The 17,337-nt window shown below is 44.4% G+C and overlaps 1 protein-coding gene across 4 annotated transcripts in view; it reads right to left on the reverse strand.

The window, feature by feature from the left end:
• pard3ba (par-3 family cell polarity regulator beta a) overlaps positions 1-17,337 on the reverse strand; it is a 207,335-nt gene that overhangs the window by 125,005 nt on the left and 64,993 nt on the right. For 3 of the 4 annotated variants that reach the window (XR_013971013.1, XR_013971014.1, XM_080877579.1), the window contains exons 6-10: positions 12,544-12,630; positions 12,239-12,364; positions 9,665-10,152; positions 6,566-6,705; positions 5,307-5,435 (exon numbers count right to left, since the gene is read on the reverse strand). Coding sequence is in view for 2 of the 4 variants with exons in the window: in XM_080877579.1 (XP_080733705.1) it covers positions 5,307-5,435; positions 6,566-6,705; positions 9,665-10,152; positions 12,239-12,364; positions 12,544-12,630 (970 nt within the window). In the remaining 2 variants the exon portion in view is untranslated. The remainder of the gene's footprint in view (positions 1-5,306; positions 5,436-6,565; positions 6,706-9,664; positions 10,153-12,238; positions 12,365-12,543; positions 12,631-17,337) is intronic. The other variant, XM_080877580.1, reaches the window with a different exon arrangement.

The raw sequence follows: 17,337 nt of genomic DNA on the forward strand, positions 1-17,337 counted from the left end.
AGAGGCATTACAAAGACAATCTGCTTCTTCCTGCTTGAGAGACACTTGAGAAGACTCAGGTGGCAACCTGGGAGGTTTTAAATACCTCTGTGATCTAACTGCAATAACACACGAGGTGAAGGTGGACACATCAGAGCACAGCAGGCTCTTGAAAAAAAGACACTGAGAAGTTATTAAAACAAGATGTTTATTTATTCTAACTCACTGCTTATTTATATTTATTTACACAACCAAGTGATTCTCAGTAGTGGTCCAACCACGCAAACCCACTCCCACACATCGCTGATATCCCCGCTAATGCCCGTTCCTTGGGGGCAAATGGCATCCTCCAGGCGAGTGGGGCCCCTTGCCTCTCCCCTCCGCTGTTAGCCCTCAGCAATGGATCTTTAACAAGCTTTTAGTCAGGAGTGAGGCCACCCTCTTCAACACCCAAATGAGGGGACAAAAAGGAGCTTTTTCTTACCCCAGGGCGGGAGGCAAAGAGGAGATGAGGGGAGGAGGAGGGGTGACACACGGCGATTACACACAGAGCCTTTTGTCGCTGAGGATTTCTAAATGGGGGGTTTCAAAGCGGGGGGGATTAGCGGTGAGAGCGACATTCAATTAAGATGCGATCTCGCCGCGCTTGACGCCGACGATGGAGCTGCCAATTAATCGCCTTAATGTCTTGCCTCCTCGCCGCTTTACACCTTTACCTCACAATGAAGAGAAAGGAAAATAAAAAATGACTGATTGGGGGATAATTCTGGAACGGCGTGAAGAGCTCCAGACAGGGAAAATAAAAAGAGAAGGAAGAATGACGGGATGTGTACAAATAAAAAGAAGACAGCCAAAGAGGCCAAGTTGATGAAAAAGACAACAGCAACACAGCAAAGTTATTTTTCTCCTCACAACCTGCTTTTTCCTGTGAGCTGGCCCTGGGCTTGGTGGCAGGAGTGGGTCAGCCATGTGCAGAGTGACCCCCCCATCCTGTCCTTGGCATGACAAACACACACTTTCTCTCACGCACACATATATATCCTGCTCTTGACAAAAACCCGCTTAAAACAGAAAAAAACATTACAAAGCAACTCTCTAATCTTTGCCCCGAAACAAAACGAGGCCCCGTGAAATAATGAGCGCGCCGAGCGGAGGAGATGCAGAAATGCTGACAGGAATGAAACTGTGATTAGAAGTTATCACTTTTTAATTACTCAGAGAGTGTGCGCTGGTGCAGGAGATGGGGTAGAAAATCGACGGCTTTTTTGTATCCTAATAAGGAGGCTAATTCACACGCTTTATTGTTATTCTTTTGACTACAACAGACCAGCATGCCTCCCAGCGCCGCTGAGCGCTTTCACAGAACCGCACGCTGCTCATGAAACATCAGTAACTCCCCTCCCTCCATTGAAACTAATCAATCAGCAGTTCAGCCAGTTCCTCTAAAAGTCTACTTTACTTGTACAAGCGAGATAAAACAGACTATATGAGCACCGGAGGAGAGAATCTTATGGGTTGGCAGCGGTCGCACGGGGAGTATAAAAACTAGACTTGCAGTGTCATGCTTCGCTTCAACTTGCTGTGCCACCAAGTGCCTGCTCTGCTGAAGTGCCCCTTGGCAAAACACTGGACCCTGATCAGCTGCTCCACAGCTGGTTTGACCTCTAACCTCCCCGTGTGCCTCAGTCAAGGCCTTACTTGTTTAATTTCAATTAAATTTGATTAATTTTTATGCGTGCATACGTGCAGCCTCCTGAAAGTAATGAATTCTACCAAATTTCACAAAGACATTGAAGTTCTGGCACAAAGTGAGCACCGCATTAGGTCAGTGAGGCCTGATAGACCGACAGATCAGCTGCTCTCAGTGTCAGCCCACATCAGCTGATGGATCAGCTGAAAGCATCCTCCTGACTAATTGCATGTAGGATGCAATCTTTAAGGCTACATCTACACTAATCCGGATAAATTTGAAAACGGCGTTTTCGTCTAAAAACGCTCTGCGTCCACACTATCGTTTTCATCCACACTGAAAACGCAACGTTCCTGTAGTGCGCACGCATGAAAACTATTCGACCTGCGTCATTTCCGTCAGCCGTTTGTTTACTTTCCGTCTCTTTGACACGTCGAGGAGGAACGTCGAGGTTTATCTGGAGCATCTGGAGCTATGTACAAACTGTTACAAATCTTTAATAGGGCTGTAAAAATTGGGAGCAAATAGAACAACTGCTGTACAATGCCGTCCGCCACCTTAGTTGAACTGGTCACATGACTGCATCATATGACTAAAATGCATCATTGTTTTCAAAAGCCTCTGTTTTTGCAGTCTAAATTTCAAATGTATCCACCTTGGAGAGCGTTTTCAAAAAGCTCAGTTTTCCTTAACCAAAAACGCTGCTTCAGTGTGGACGAAAGGCGAAAGGACGAAAGAGAAAAAGATGCGTTTTCAAAGGAAAACTTATTAGTGTGGACATGGCCTAAGTTGGTCAGGCCTGCTGTGACATGCAAGCCAATTTGCAACCCACCTCCACCCCAGCTCCTCTTTTACAGGCTATTTCTGATTAGACCTGTCACTGACACTCTGAGTCATAAAACCAAATATAAATTAGCTGCAGATGAAAACAACAACCACTGGATGTAAAACCACTGTACTGAACTACAGACACTATATTGATAATCACTTCACCTGAAAAACTGGATTTGTGCACTACTCCACTACTTACACCCTGACACTAAGGATATTCCATCAAGCACCACTATGGGTTTAAACACAAACCAGCAAACCTAAACAATCCAGTGGCTATATATTGTTAGGATTAGTTTTAGTGCTAAAAGGCATGAAAAGCAGCAGGTATTACAGCTGGGGGATACACTGTTTACGATGAACTTCTAGAAAAATAAAGAAGCAAACACTTCACCCGTTTTAAGTTGCTCAATGCTCAGACTCCTCTACATTTACATAAATACAGTGAGCTTCTCTTACGTCGATTTCCTCCCCTAGAAGCTGTCTTTGTACCACGCAAGAGAAAAAAACTCCCTGAAATCTAATCCGAGAAGAGAAATTTGAAAATGTGCACCATGAACATTTTGTAAGGCCTCCAAATGCTTTCGATTTCTAATGTGAATGAAATGAATGGAATGCTGAAGGTCACAAAGAAACACTGTAATACAAATTCCTTCAGACTCCGTTTGAGCTCAAACCTCGGACATTTGACACTAACTCCGGGAGCTCCGAAGAAATCGGGCTACCAGGAGAAAAACACGGCACAGACTGGGTGTAACAGTGATATAAGATACTTTCATACTCCAAAGAGGTTCTTTCATAAAAGCACTGAGAGAGAACAGGGTCATAAGGGGAGCCAAGCAATTTTTCTTACACTTTAAACATATCTGAGCTTTACAAGTAGTGTAAAATGGCTTCCTTGAACCTTTGTTTCAGTGTCAGTTTCAGTCAGACTCTGGATACAAGGACACACTATCTGTGCACTAATCTATCCTTTCAACTCACTGTACAGCTCTGACAGGGATACTCGAGTGTTTTCCATGCCGCATCTATGCAAAATCCAGCACAAACAACACAAAGTCCTTAACCTGTTTTCAGGTTTCACATAACATCGCATCATCGACCAAGCGCACGCAAACGCACTTTCCTTAAGTGATCCTTGAACCGAGCAGACAGACAGATAAATGTAGAGACGGGCATTTTCAGCTGAACAAAAATGTTTCTGCTCAAGAGCAAAATGAGCTTTGATAGATACAAAAGCTCATAATGCAGACGAATTACCTGCAGCAGCAATATGATGCTGGTCGATGGACTCGGCTAATTAACCTCAGCAGCTGCTGGATGTAAAACCGCTGTGCTGAACTACAGACACGAATGTTTGCTGTGTGGATGCATAAGGACGCTTTCTACAAGACGTTAAAGCCTCTAAAGCATGGAAAAATAATCACTAGTCGGGCAGGCACTCAAACACATCCTTAGGATGGAAGAGGCAGACGGGCACTTTTAATGTGTCTGCATCTTCTTGATATCCGACCACCGGCACGAAATTCCACAATAATTCAGTACAAGCATTTGGAAACATCCAGTATCATTAAGGAGAGCGCAGGAAGGTGGGAGGTGTGTCCTCTAGCATTGTGTGTTTAAGTGTGCGTTTGCTCATTTGCATGCATTTAACTGCAAACTTTTTCTCTGCAGTTCTTTCCGCATCTGCGTATTTATGTTTTTTGTTTTTAGTGGGGAGGAGTCTGCACATCTAAAGTCAATCAATAGAACCACTAGAGAGAGAGTGTGTGTAGTGTCTTTGTGAGTCTATCTCTAAGTGTGTGCGCGTGCGCGCTTAGGGGACATCAAAATGTCTTTGAGGTGGAGGACTGTGCTGGAGATAAGGGCCAGATCTCACGGGGCACCAACAACTTCAACAACTTCGACAGATACAGGAGTGAGAGGCCCCCCCTCCCTCCCTCCCTCCCTCCCTCCCCAACTCTTTAAGTCTCTCTCTAATGCACAAATACAAGCAAGTGTTAGATGAAGACTGTAGAGTCTCTTCAAAGTGCACTTGTTATGCCAAGACTGCTGGGCCATTAATGAGGGCAAACTATTTTCGGAAGCAGCAACTTAGCTGTTTAAAGATGTGCGATGTGTTCGGCGCGCGCGTGTGTGCGCGTGAGTTTTATATCAAAGTCTAGGTGTTCGGGAGTTTAAGTGTGCGCAGCTCGCCTAGGTGTGAATATGCATCAGTCACTACAAAGCCCCCGCGCGTCTTTCTCACAGTGCTTTGAAGTAATGGGAAGGGAATAATCAGAATAACCAGAGGACAGAAAGGAGAGAACAGGCGAAAACATCATTTACGCAGAGCGAGTGACTTTCAAGGGGCCAGCTGGCTTTCTGTGTGTGTTTATTGATAAGATGTCCCTTGTGAGGCTCGGTCACATTGTGCCGGCTTCTGACCCCGCCGGCCGCAACAGGTAAACGGTCACTTAACACCCGGGGCGTGCCGACAAGCATGGACACACTTGCGCGTTTCCTCTGGGGCCCCGCTGTGGCTTGTGTGTCTGAGCGTGTGTGTGACTTCCTCTGGCATCACTGTGTCAACAAACCAGAGAGGAACAGGAAGGCCAGAGCTCGTGCTCCGGGTGTGTTTGTGTGTCTGTGGTGCAAAAAAAAAAAATCAAGATGAAGAGGATTTGCTCCTTTGAAAGGAAAAGAAAGGGAAAATGTCACAATGTAGGGATGAAGCAGAGACCACCAGAGAAAACAAGTGATCAACAAAGAAGAGTGAAGGGACGTTGTGTGGATGCTGCGTTTTTGCGTATTCACGCTCTCTTACCAGCTCCCTAGGCAGGAACATGTCCTCCTGCCGAGCCACCACCAGAGACACGCTCTCTCCCTGCTTGGTGCTGCGCAGCATGGCCACCAGCTCCTCCTGGCTACGGCCTGTCATGTCTACTCCGTTTACCTACACACAAACACACACGAGACGGGGAAAAAAGGCAAACACACAAACAGGAGTAGATTAAAGCTTAGTGTATTATCCACTGGCAGTGCTCCACTAACACGTATCGAATGAAAGTAACAGAGGATCAGATGGAGATGCTTCTGTGTGTGGGCTGGTTCTCCAAAATGAAAATAAAACATATGTTCTTGTGTTTCTCTGCGATAGCTTGGCTATATCGGTCTAGCTTAGGGGTTCTCAAAATGGCATCTGTGACACACAGCCATGGGGTCCACAAAATAATTTGCTGTAAATCATAAACACTAGCTGTTTGATAAAATAAGTGTTTGGTTATCAGAAAATCAGATTTTAAAAAATATGCTCTAATTAAAAGGAAACACTGCTCAAAAACATTAAAAGCATCAAGTCAGTTGAACTTGTGGGATATTGACCTGGTCAGTTAAGTAGCAGTTGGAGTCTGTTTATCAGTTTCAGCTGCTTTGGTGTTAATGAAACTAACAGCAGGTGCACTAAAGGGACAACAATGGGACGACCACTAAAACAGGAATGGTTTTTACAGTTAGAGGTCACTGACTTTTTTCCTTCTTCATCTTTTCTGACTGTTTTTTTTAAACCTAGTTTTGCATTTGGCAGAGGTTACACAGGTATACCAACTCCTCCAGGATGGTGCATCAATATGTGCCATTGCCTGAAGGCTTGCCGTTTCTCCCAGCACAGGAGACAGATTTCAGGAGACAAACAGTTACTCTAGGAAAGCTGGACAGGGCCGTAGAAGACCTTTAACCCATCATCAGGACCAGTGTTTGCTCCTTTGTGTAAGGAGGAACAGGATGAGCACTGCTAGAGCTACAAAATGACCTCGGATAGGATGCTGGTGTGAATGTCTCTGACCAAACAATCAGTATCAGGGACCAAAATATCCTAATGGGCCTTGCACTCACTGCCCGGCAACTGGCATTTGCCATAAGATACCAGAATTGGCAGGTGTGTTTTCCACAGGTGAGAGCAGGCTCACCCTGAGTACACGTTGCACACTGTGTGATCCAGAGACAGTTAAACTTCCTGCTGATAACGACAGGTCTCGGCTCTACTTCGCACACATTGGATGATCTTCATAAAAACCTGTGTTTTACCTCCAGGATGCGGTCTCCTGGCTGTAGGCGTCCATCCTTCACTGCTGCACCTCGCGACAAAATGCTCTTCACCAAGATGGGCCCCGGCCCTTGGACAGATGAATCCCTTGTTACCACGGTGAAACCCAGACCCTCAGAGCCTGTGGGAAAGAGGCAACATGAGTCACACTGTGCACGGGGGATGTCTCTGCTCCTGAAAATGAGACTTAATTACAAATTTTATGACTTTTTAATTTCATTTTAATTGAATTTCCCTCTCATCATCCCAGTCTTTCACTTTTCTCCTTCTCCAAGTTTTCTCCCCTCTCTTCCTCTCCTGAACTCTGTCTGCAGTCTGCATCTTCTCCCCATTAACTACTGTTTAAGTGCCTGTTTCCCTATGGGGGTTAGTTGCCTGGCTCAGCCTCTGAGCCCCCGGGAGCCGGCTTCTCTCCTAGCCGGATTAGACAGACTCTGTCTTTAATTTCACGTGTGAGCAGGCCGAACGGTGGCTGATGAAGGGAGGTAGAGGAAGAAGATGGAACAAAGGTGGAGGTGGAGGAAAAAAAAAGAGTGACGAGCAGAGAAAAACCAGAGAGATATTATTCCCTTCTCTAGCTTTCTCCCCAGGGGTTGCGATGTGATTTCCACAAAGATTTTCCTTGTGCTTTTGAGCCTACATTTACTTTGTGTGTATTCATTTACAAGTGTGTGTGTGTGTTTTCTGAGCCCACACACACATGCATGAACCATCATCCCCCAGAGCCTCCGCCCTCTCCCTTTTTCACGGCCTCACAAGCCCCAAGCCATGAGTGAAATGTGCCACACTCTGTGTGTGTGTGTGTGTGTGTGTGTGTGTGTGTGTGTGTGTGTGTGTGTGGGGAGAGCAAAGCCGCCGTGGCATACTAAAGGCGGTGAGCGATGCTATCTGGTCTCCGAGCTAAGCCTCTGCCTGCCCTACATTAGCGCACCTAAACCTCACCGCCTGTCAATCACGGAGAGAAGGAGCCTGTTGCCGAGGGAGAGGGTGTTAGAAACCCCATAATATCCTCTGCTCTGATCTTGCATCAGGTGAAAGGGATAGACGGGGAAGCCAGGGAAGAAAAAAAAAATCTAACAAAAAGAGGGTGAAGAGAAATGGGGAAGAAAAGTGTGATGGAAAAACGAAGAAACTAACAATAAAACAGTCGTGAATGGGCGTTGAGCTGGAAAGTGTGAGGCCCAATTTCTTCTATCCTTTCATCTGGATGTCTTGCCTTTTTTTCTGGATACCACACGTGTGTGTGTGTGTGTGTGTGCATGTAGCCCAATTACAGCTATCTTTTCACTGCCCCGTAACACTACAGGTTGCTAGAACAGACCCTATTCACAGTCATAAGAACCCATTCCCATGCTATCAACACTTCAGCACTGAGGGATAAGAGATGAGGTGCCTGAGATGGCAGACTGAGTCAGTCTAGGTTTAAACCTACGGGCGTAACAACTAGACAGCTCTGAGTCATTATTGAGGAATTGGAAAAATGAAAAAAATCTTCATAGTGAAATATTAAAGCTAACCACAGTGGACGGCAATTTTATTGGAGTCTGAATGTGATAAAAATCAATCAATTGTGTCACTGGTGAGAACAACATCCAGGGCTAAGTGAGCCGCTTTGACTTTAACAAATCTGGAGAATAAAAGCTTTTTTAAAAAAAAAGCACGAGCAGTCAAGAGTCCTTAAAAGGAAAATGCAATGGCAAAATAAATGGGAAAACTCCAGTATTTTTGTACTGCACTTGTGAAGATGGAGGCCTCACAAATAATGAATAGTATCAATGTAGCAGAGCCTGAGAAATCCTGAACAAAAACACTGAGTCAGAGTCTTTCACAGGGGTCCAGTGGCTCTGAATCCACAATACAAAAGAAGCGGTCGTCAGTCAAGGATCCATCTTCCCATAGGCTGTTACCTCTCAACTTTGCTGCTACTGCTGATGGACTCGTTAGGTTGCTAACAGAGCTGTGGAAAGGCCATTTTAAGATAAGAAAACTTCAAGTCGCATGAAGTGCAACAGCTCAACATCAGTGAGGAGCAGAGAAACCGAGGGATTGCTGAATCGCTGTAGCTGTCTGAGACACTGCTGAGCTGTGGGTTCAACTTTGTTGAGAAATACATAGTTAACAGTCTGGTCCATAATTTGTTAGACAGAGATCATAATTTGCCTCTTTGCACCACCTGCAGCACCGTTTTTTATACACAGCTCACAATTTTTGGGCAAAGTCTAATCTGGCTGTAAAACCTCTTTATTCCCATTCATGAAGGCATCAGTTGAGCGTAGACCTCGACAATGATACGTGTTCTTGGTCTTGACTTGGTTAGATGATGATTTATTCATTTTTTTCACCATTTAAGTGTTGCTGAACTGACGTATTCGTCCTTTCTAAGAATGAACCAGATAGCTGATTTAGTCAACTAAGATTTGGTTGTCTGGTTTATTTTGGTGTTTCAGCCCAAAGACGGGTGTTAAGTGACCTCACATACACAGACATCTGTTTAAACCTCATCCTTCAACTTCAGATTCACATTTGCTTCATTTGTCATGAAGTAGCAAAACAACAGGTCTCAGCTGGATATGAAACTACTTGTCAATTAAATGTCCAACTAATTTGAAGCTTCTGAAAACAGGGGCTGTGTATATAAAAGTTTATGTAATTCCTGCTCAGTTACTGCAAAATTATTTATAAAACCTCTTGAATTAAAGCTGAAAGTCTGCACTTCAATCAGATATTTACAATAAGGACCTAATTCAAATAATCAAGGAGTTGCTTATACACCATGGATTTGGAGAAACATAACATCCTTAGCTTAATTCAATTCAATGCATACAGCACTAATTGGCAACAACAGTCACCTCAAAGGGCTTTATATTGCCTGGTAAAGAAAAAAACCCAACAAAATTGCACTTTGGCGACAGTAGGAAGGAAAAACTCCCTTTTAACAGGAAGAAACCTTAGAACCAGGCTCAGGGGGGGCGGCATCTGCCACGACCGGTTGGGGGTGATGGGGGAGAGAGAGAAAAAAAACTTAATGATGGAACATGATGATCATCAGTGAATACAACACATGTATATAAGAAATTTACCTTTCTTCAAGTCAATTTTCATCTTCTTGCCACCCTTCCTTCCTGTGAGGTTAGACATGTTGGCGGAAGCAGGACTCCTACTGGCCAGTGGGCTCTCACTGCGGGGCCAAGTTGTCGGAGACGAGCTCGCAGCCCTGGCTGTGGACGTGGGAGACGCTCTCTCTAAAGAGCCGTACACAGACTGAACAGACTCCACCGGTTGTGAGTTTACCAGAGTTGGCTCTGGGGTCTTCGTGTGTGCGTCTGGTCGCCTCATATCTGTCCTGGTGTTCATTTTAGGTTCTGGTTTGGGTTCTGGTTTGGGTTCTGGCTTGGGGTCGGCTTTAGTGCGCGTCACCACTGGACTGCCTTTGGTAGACGAGTCTTTGCTGTCGCTGGTGAAAAGCTGACCTATGAAGCTTTTCTCATAGCGTGACTTGTTGGCTACAGGAAGAACCTCCACATGCACTGAAGGCAAGCCCATAGCTTGGCGGAACACTTCCTGAGACCTAGAGAGGGAGACAAGGATAATTTAGGAAAAGTAAAAAAAACAAGATGACAACTTTAATCGCTCTCTCTTTGCTTTGTGGAACATTACAAACCTGTAAACCAACAAAGGAGAACTCAAAAGTGAGGCTGAACACAGAAAGAAAGAGAACACAGAATTGGAAAGCAAAGAAGGAGAGGGTGAATGAGGCTTGTGCTTCACTAAAGGGCTGTATTATAGTTTGGATTAACAACAGTGACTCCTCCAGCTGGCTTGGGACACTGTGGTCCCTATCAGATGGTGAGACCTTGAAGCAGGATCCTATTCCAGCTTTAATACTTGTACTTGTACATACTATTGTTTGAGTACTTACGATTGGTTTTTTTTGTACTTTTTATATTTTACATTTATATTTATTATTGAAACTTGCACCAAGGGAGTGGCACTCCAATTTCGTTGTACTCTGTACAATGACAATAAAGGCTATTCTATTCTATTCTAATAGACCACTATCAGCCCCACATTCACACAAAACAGAGAACAGAGTGAGATGCAGTTAAATTGACCCATTCAGAAAGAGATATAGGACGGGGGGAAAAAACCCAGAAAGGACACGGACAGGAGTTTGAAGTGTGTGCGCTGAAAACATGAGAAGAAGAAAAAAATAGAATAATACAGAGACAAAAAAATACGCCATCGGTAGAGCAGATGTGGTGTGAGATAGGATAGAGCAGAGAATGTGAAGGATTTGTCTGGTTAATAAAGGAAGCAAAGTGAGTGACAGTTGGGGTATTTCTACAGCGTTATAGTGGTGACAGGATGAGTGGGAGTACACACACACACACACTTTTTTTTGCTTTTACGTTTTTAGCTCCTCATCACATCCCTGACACGCACACATATACACCACATGTCTTGGGTTGTGTCAGGATAAGCCGATCCGCCTCAGATCCAATTTGGATGATGTTAACAAATAAATTTCAAATCTTTTCGTCTTTTCCTAGCAACAAGGTTATAATCTTCTGCCAAATGGAATCACCTGGAACACTTATTTTTGCCATTTGAACAAAAGAATAATCAGACAATCAGCAAAACCAAAGCGCATAAGGACGGATTAAGCAAACAGCAAACAAAAAACTCACAGGAGCCAGGTCCGGAAGAAGAAGAATGGAGAAAGAAAGGGAAACATAGACGAGGGGAAACAAATGGGAAAGGGGGAGTTGCTCTGTTCAGTAAGCTTTTAAGATCCTCCACAGTCTGGGTCCACGGTTTAATTACGTCTCCTTTAGCCCTGTGGATATTCTCAGAGGAGAGCTAAAGATAAGCAACATCAACAAACGCGAGCAACCATTGTCACCGTCTAAGCAAGTAATGCAATTCCCACCTGGTGGCAACCAACGTCTTCAAGGTGGCTAAAAACACATTTCTGGAGCAGCTGATGCAAATCCTTTAACTCTTTCCTCCAAAAAGACGACATCTGACGACCCCCCCCATTACCACAGCAGAACATCTGCCTCTAGCTCACCTCAAGCATCCTCCTGTCACACCAACCCCTCTACATGTCCTCCTTCACTACATCCATGAATCTCCTCTGTGGTCTTCCTCTTTTCTCCCTGCCATCCAGCTCCATATTTAACATCCTTTGCTCACTATATTCACTCTCCCTCCTCTGCACATGTCCAAACCATTTCAACCTTGCTTCTCTCCATTTCCCATGTCTGTTAAAAGCTCAGCCATGACATTAAACATCCTCATGCGACCAGAACAGACGCACTGAGGGGGATATGAGCCCGCTAGGGTCGTCTTTTAGTGTCTGGCACCAGGATCTCATTGAGTTCTGTGAATGGATGCATGGGGGCTTGGACGTGTTGTGGCGCATCCCGCAGACACTCAACCTGAGCAGGCCATTACACGTTGAGCAGTGTTGCCTGTAAGATGTTAATCTGTTTATTTTATTAAGAACATATCCCCATGCATGAAACATAGGTTGCATGCTGAAACTATTAAGTAAATCTAATACACTGTACATGTTTCAGATCAAATATTAGCTTTGATTTTGGTTTCTGTGTTGAAAAACTGCACTCCCACACACACACTGGCCTACTTACTGTGCAAAGGTCTTGTCCTGCAGTGGTGTATCATTGATTTGGACGATGCACTCGTCCTCCTTGAAGAGATTCTCCTTCTTGGACCGACTGTTTTCCTCGATGCCTTTAATGTGGAGGCCAAGGGGTCTTGCGACAAATACAGTATGGAGTCAATATGAAATCACGGAGGTAAACACGCATGACTACATGGCAACATTTGAGTAACTTCTGCATTTTTATGAGTCAACATTGCCATCTGCCTTTCCTTGCGCCTGCCTGCTTGATTATGAGAGGATGTGAAGAAGAGAGCGTTTATGTGAGCTTACCGTCCATTGAGCGAGGAGCAGTATGGGACCACGTGTATACCCAGGGGCCCACGGTCACCAGGGAACTCGACTGTCCTCGTAAGACTACTGCCAAAAAATACACAAATCGGGGACATGAAATCCTGAAAACGCAGATACAGTAAAAAACAACAACAACAAAAAGCTACACACACTCAACCTTTCCATTTGCATTTTCCTCCAGGCTACACAGATAGGGATACAAATTAGCTTACAGGTAGCCCTGCCAAAAATCGGAATTATGTGTGTGTGTTTTTGTGTGTGGGGTGTGTGCGATTGAGGACGCAGGTGGCTACTTCACCCCTTATCTACCTGCCTCTCAACTACCCAATCTAGCCGGTGGACAAAAGAAGAGAGCAGGAGATAAAAGAAAGAGACAGATAGAGGAGCAGATACAGATGAAACAGAATGAGGTTCTCTAATAATCTCTGCAGAGCCTTGAACTGTGGCTTTTAGCCGCAGATAAACAAGGACAATACCACTAAAGATAAACAAGAAGAGGGCTGCTTTTGATATTGGCTAGAGGAGAGAGGGGGACCTGCACGCTACGAGAAGATCAGAGAACTCCATCTCTGTCTGCAGGTTTGTTCTTATAAACACAATTATGGATCGTGTCTTCACCAAATTAATACAGTACGGAATTAATATACTAGTGCGTGCAGATTAAAAGCATTCTTTAAGTTTAAAACTGCTTTTTTTTTTAACTTATTTGTATGCTTTGGACTAATCTCGAGTATATCTGGTTCTTCTGGGCACCAGATTTGTTGCTGATGTGGAAAAAAGTTGTTATCTAGATGGGTTTAGAGTGGAAATTAAACTGTTGACCTTTTTGTTTGAAAGAGCAAAGCCTAAACACAGTGGAGGTTACCCACAATGATATTTTTAACATGTGGATGACAAGTGACAGGTCCTTATTTTTAAAGCAGTACTACTGCTGTGTGTCATGTTATTTTTGTCATTTCATTGTTGTGCATTGTGATGTGATGCAACCCTCACAGCACAGCAGTCTCGCTACCATCTTGTCAACCTTCCCTTTCACTCTTTGCTCCTATCTTTCAGTCACAAATCGCCCCAGACACTCGTCTCCACCCTGCCTGCGCTCCGTTCCTCACCTCTCTTGGGCACTCTCCATCGCTTTCAGGCATTTAAACTCATCTCCCTTCACCTTTCTTTCCATCTCCCTCTCATTCACACGTGTATTTTCTCTTACGTCTACAGAGTTTGATTCCTCTTCCCTCCAGAGCATACCTCCACCTCTCCAGGCTCCTGCTATAACTACAGATAACCCTGTCGTCTGTGAACATCACAGTCCAGGGAGACTCCTGCTGGACCTCATCTCTACATGGGATGGATGTGGTGTGCTTTCTTCTCACAAAAACATGACCAGATTGTTTGTGAAAAATTACAAAATAAATTGCAGTTAAACACAGAGATCTAATTAATGGAAAGTTTTGAATATTTTATCCTCATGGCTCATCTAAGTGTGCAAATCTCCATTTCCTCCTAACTGCATACTCAAGTGTAGTTAAACAAGTCACTGAAACCTTAATTGCTACTAATGTGTGTAACTATAAACTGTAAACTATAAGTCCGTTTGGAAACCAAGTCTCTTAGTTTATTGTAACTAAATGGATTTAATTGATTGGTTCTTATGTAGTACTCTTCTGCTCCACACAAAGAGCTTCATGTCTCATTCGCCCACTCACACTCACACTCTGATGAACACATCCTGAGATGGAAGTATTTTTCCCGAGGATACTTTGGCAAACAGGAATTGAACCGCCAGCCCTCTGAATAATACAGTGAGCCACAAACACCCCATACCTCTTAAAAAGTTATGTGTACACGTAAAACCATGACTTCAGTCATCTGGAGAATGAAGCAAAGCCTAATATATTACATTACATTCATTAGGCGTGTGCCATTTGTCCACTGTGAGTCTGTGGATTCTGCCTCCACAGAAAGAAGTCGTCCAAACTTTACGAACGAGCAAATAAACATCTGTTTAGTTGTAAAGTAAAGGTACTTTTGACCCGACATCACTGGGTGAAAGCACAGCTGTGTTTTTAGCCTGTAGCAGGGGAAAGGGAGACTCTTTCATGTCCTTATTTCAAGGGATATTTTCATTTCAATTCAGTTTTATTTATATAACACCAAATTACAACAGCAGCCACCTCAAGGTGCTTTATATTGTAAGGTAAAGCCAATAATGGAGAGGAAACCCCAACAATCAGCCCCTATGAGCGAGCACAAAAGTGTGGAGGATAAACTCCCTTTTAACAGGAAGGAACCTCTGGCAGAGTCAGGCTCAGTGAGATGAGGCCATCTGGTCATCAGAACACAGCCTGGAACATAACGGCGAGTATGAAACCAGATGTGAGATGAAACAGGAGCCCAGGAAAGTGTTAAAACTCAAGGAGATCTGGAGGTAGAAGAAGTCTCCTTGTTCTTATATTATCCAAGATAATAATTCTGTCTTCCATCGTTTAGACTACAACAGAATCTGCATTTCTTTAAAAGTTTCCCACATAGCAAAAAAGTTACAAGGCAAAAAGTCACAAGTTTTTTAAAAGAAAAATTATGTGTGTGTGTGGGATTTGAAAGGAAACACAAGAACGAGTCTGAGAACAAAAGCACAGAAGTTCAAGTTTTATGTGCTTCACGCACGTACACAAGCCTAAGGACTAGCTGGGATCATTACAACGCACTCCTCCGTCACTGTCACCCTGCTCTCGTTAACCTCTGCCAGGGTCACACACATACTGTACACACACATCCAATTTGCATTCTTATTGCTACATCGCTCGCTCGCAAACACCATCAGTCACATTCCTCCAAATTGAAAATTCAGATACACATATGCATCGCATTTACATCTATTAGAGAACACAGTTACATCTAAATTACAGATGTGCACAAACCATGAATTACACAAACGCACGCATGCACACACGGCGTGAGAATTTACTTTCAGAGAGGGTACACAATGAGGCCAGGATTGTTTAGCATCATACAAACACACAGGTACAAAGCTAGTCCTGCATGATCTAAATGTATTCACGCGGTGTTGGGGGGGTTAACAAACAAACACACGCATACACACACACACACACACACACACACACACACACACACACACACACACACACACACACAGCTTTAGCCCATTTACATTCATATAAAAAACAAACGGTGGCACAGACAAGCTCATCAGAGGCAACAGTAGCTTGTTAGCGCTGCACACTAATATGCAGAATAGCTCCGCTCACCCATTTTAGCATCCCACTGACACAAACACAAACAAACACAGTCATTCCACTGGGGAGGGGTGCGAGGGCTGGGACTGGAGGGGGGGGGAGCAGTGGGATGGATGAAAAGAGCAACGAGGAGTGAGACAGATGGAGCTCCCACTCTTGGTTGACTTCCTCTACGTCGACAGAGGCCGAGTGTCTAACACACTCGCAGCCGGGACTCCTGAAAATGTGCCCTCGCTCGCTCACCGTGGTGTCTTCAACTGCCAACCATCTGTTACCATGGCAAACTATCTGTGAGAGCCGTGCCTCCATTGTATCACGGGGCTGTCAAGACACCACTGTACTGTAAAACGCTGAAGAATCACCATCTGTCATTCCAGCCAAGTCCTCCCTTCTGAGCGCCCGCGACTCTGAAAAGAGCCATTTTCTAATCGGGGTGATGGTGTAGGGGGGGGGATCGATCTGCTGCTGCACAGGAATGTCACACAACCATCGGCTTTCCAGTCACGGCCTTCCTGGATGAGACAGGTGAAGGGGCTGTGGTGCAGGGTTTAATTGTTACCATGGTTACTGTGACTGACAGCCTCAGAGAAAGATGAAAAATGATGATATGACTCCCGTCGAGCCGGACGTCTGCAAGTGATGACTCCAAAAAACAAAAAAAAGGCGGATGCTTCCACGGTGAGACGTCTATTCAAGCCTGAATACTGTACATTCACTCACCTGTACACACACTCACACACATTTGACTTTTACAGGTCAGCCAGCAGTGCTTGGCCAATCATGATCAGATTATCCCAGAATTATTACACCAAAACCACCAGAAGCCACGCCTCCATAAAGACACAAAACAACCATCATTAGCCAAAAAATACCAAAACCCGAGCAACAATAAGTGATGCATCCTGACCACTGTGTGACACAAAACATCTGCAAGGTACACAGACAGAGACACAAATAACCATAAATGATGTCTGCCCGCTTCATGGTTGTTTTGTGTCTTCAGGGAGTTTTTACATGTTTGTGCTGATCCTGGAAACTTGGTGCTGACTGACCCTCGGTGTGCTCTTGAGACAATGAGACAATATAACTCTCACCCTTAAATGTATGAAATAACTTTAAACGGCCTTTGCTGTCCACAGTGCTTACCAGATCATTGCGTGTCACCTAGTCAGACTTAATTAACCTAATTGTGAAAGCGCTGAACTCAGCCTAATTAACCCTGTCAGCTATCTCACTGCTAACACGGGAAACCAAACATCTTTAGAAATCTTCTTTCTTTTAATGATTGCCTAAATGCTACACCCTGTCATCACACCTGAGACAACAGATACGCTGGTTTCTGATACTAAATGGTGCCTCGGTGCTTGGTTGCTCTCAGGAATCGAAGGAGCGATCCTACCCGGATATACTCGATTACCTCAGACGTAACACGAGTTTAGCAATAATTCAGTTTTTGGAGGTTTTTGAGTTGGTTATAACTAAACCAGATATGCAGATTGCTGGGATGACCGGAGTGCAC

The sequence above is a fragment of the Rhamphochromis sp. 'chilingali' genome (assembly GCF_963969265.1).
Source record: "Rhamphochromis sp. 'chilingali' genome assembly, chromosome: 3".
Lineage (NCBI taxonomy): Eukaryota > Metazoa > Chordata > Actinopteri > Cichliformes > Cichlidae > Rhamphochromis > Rhamphochromis sp. 'chilingali'.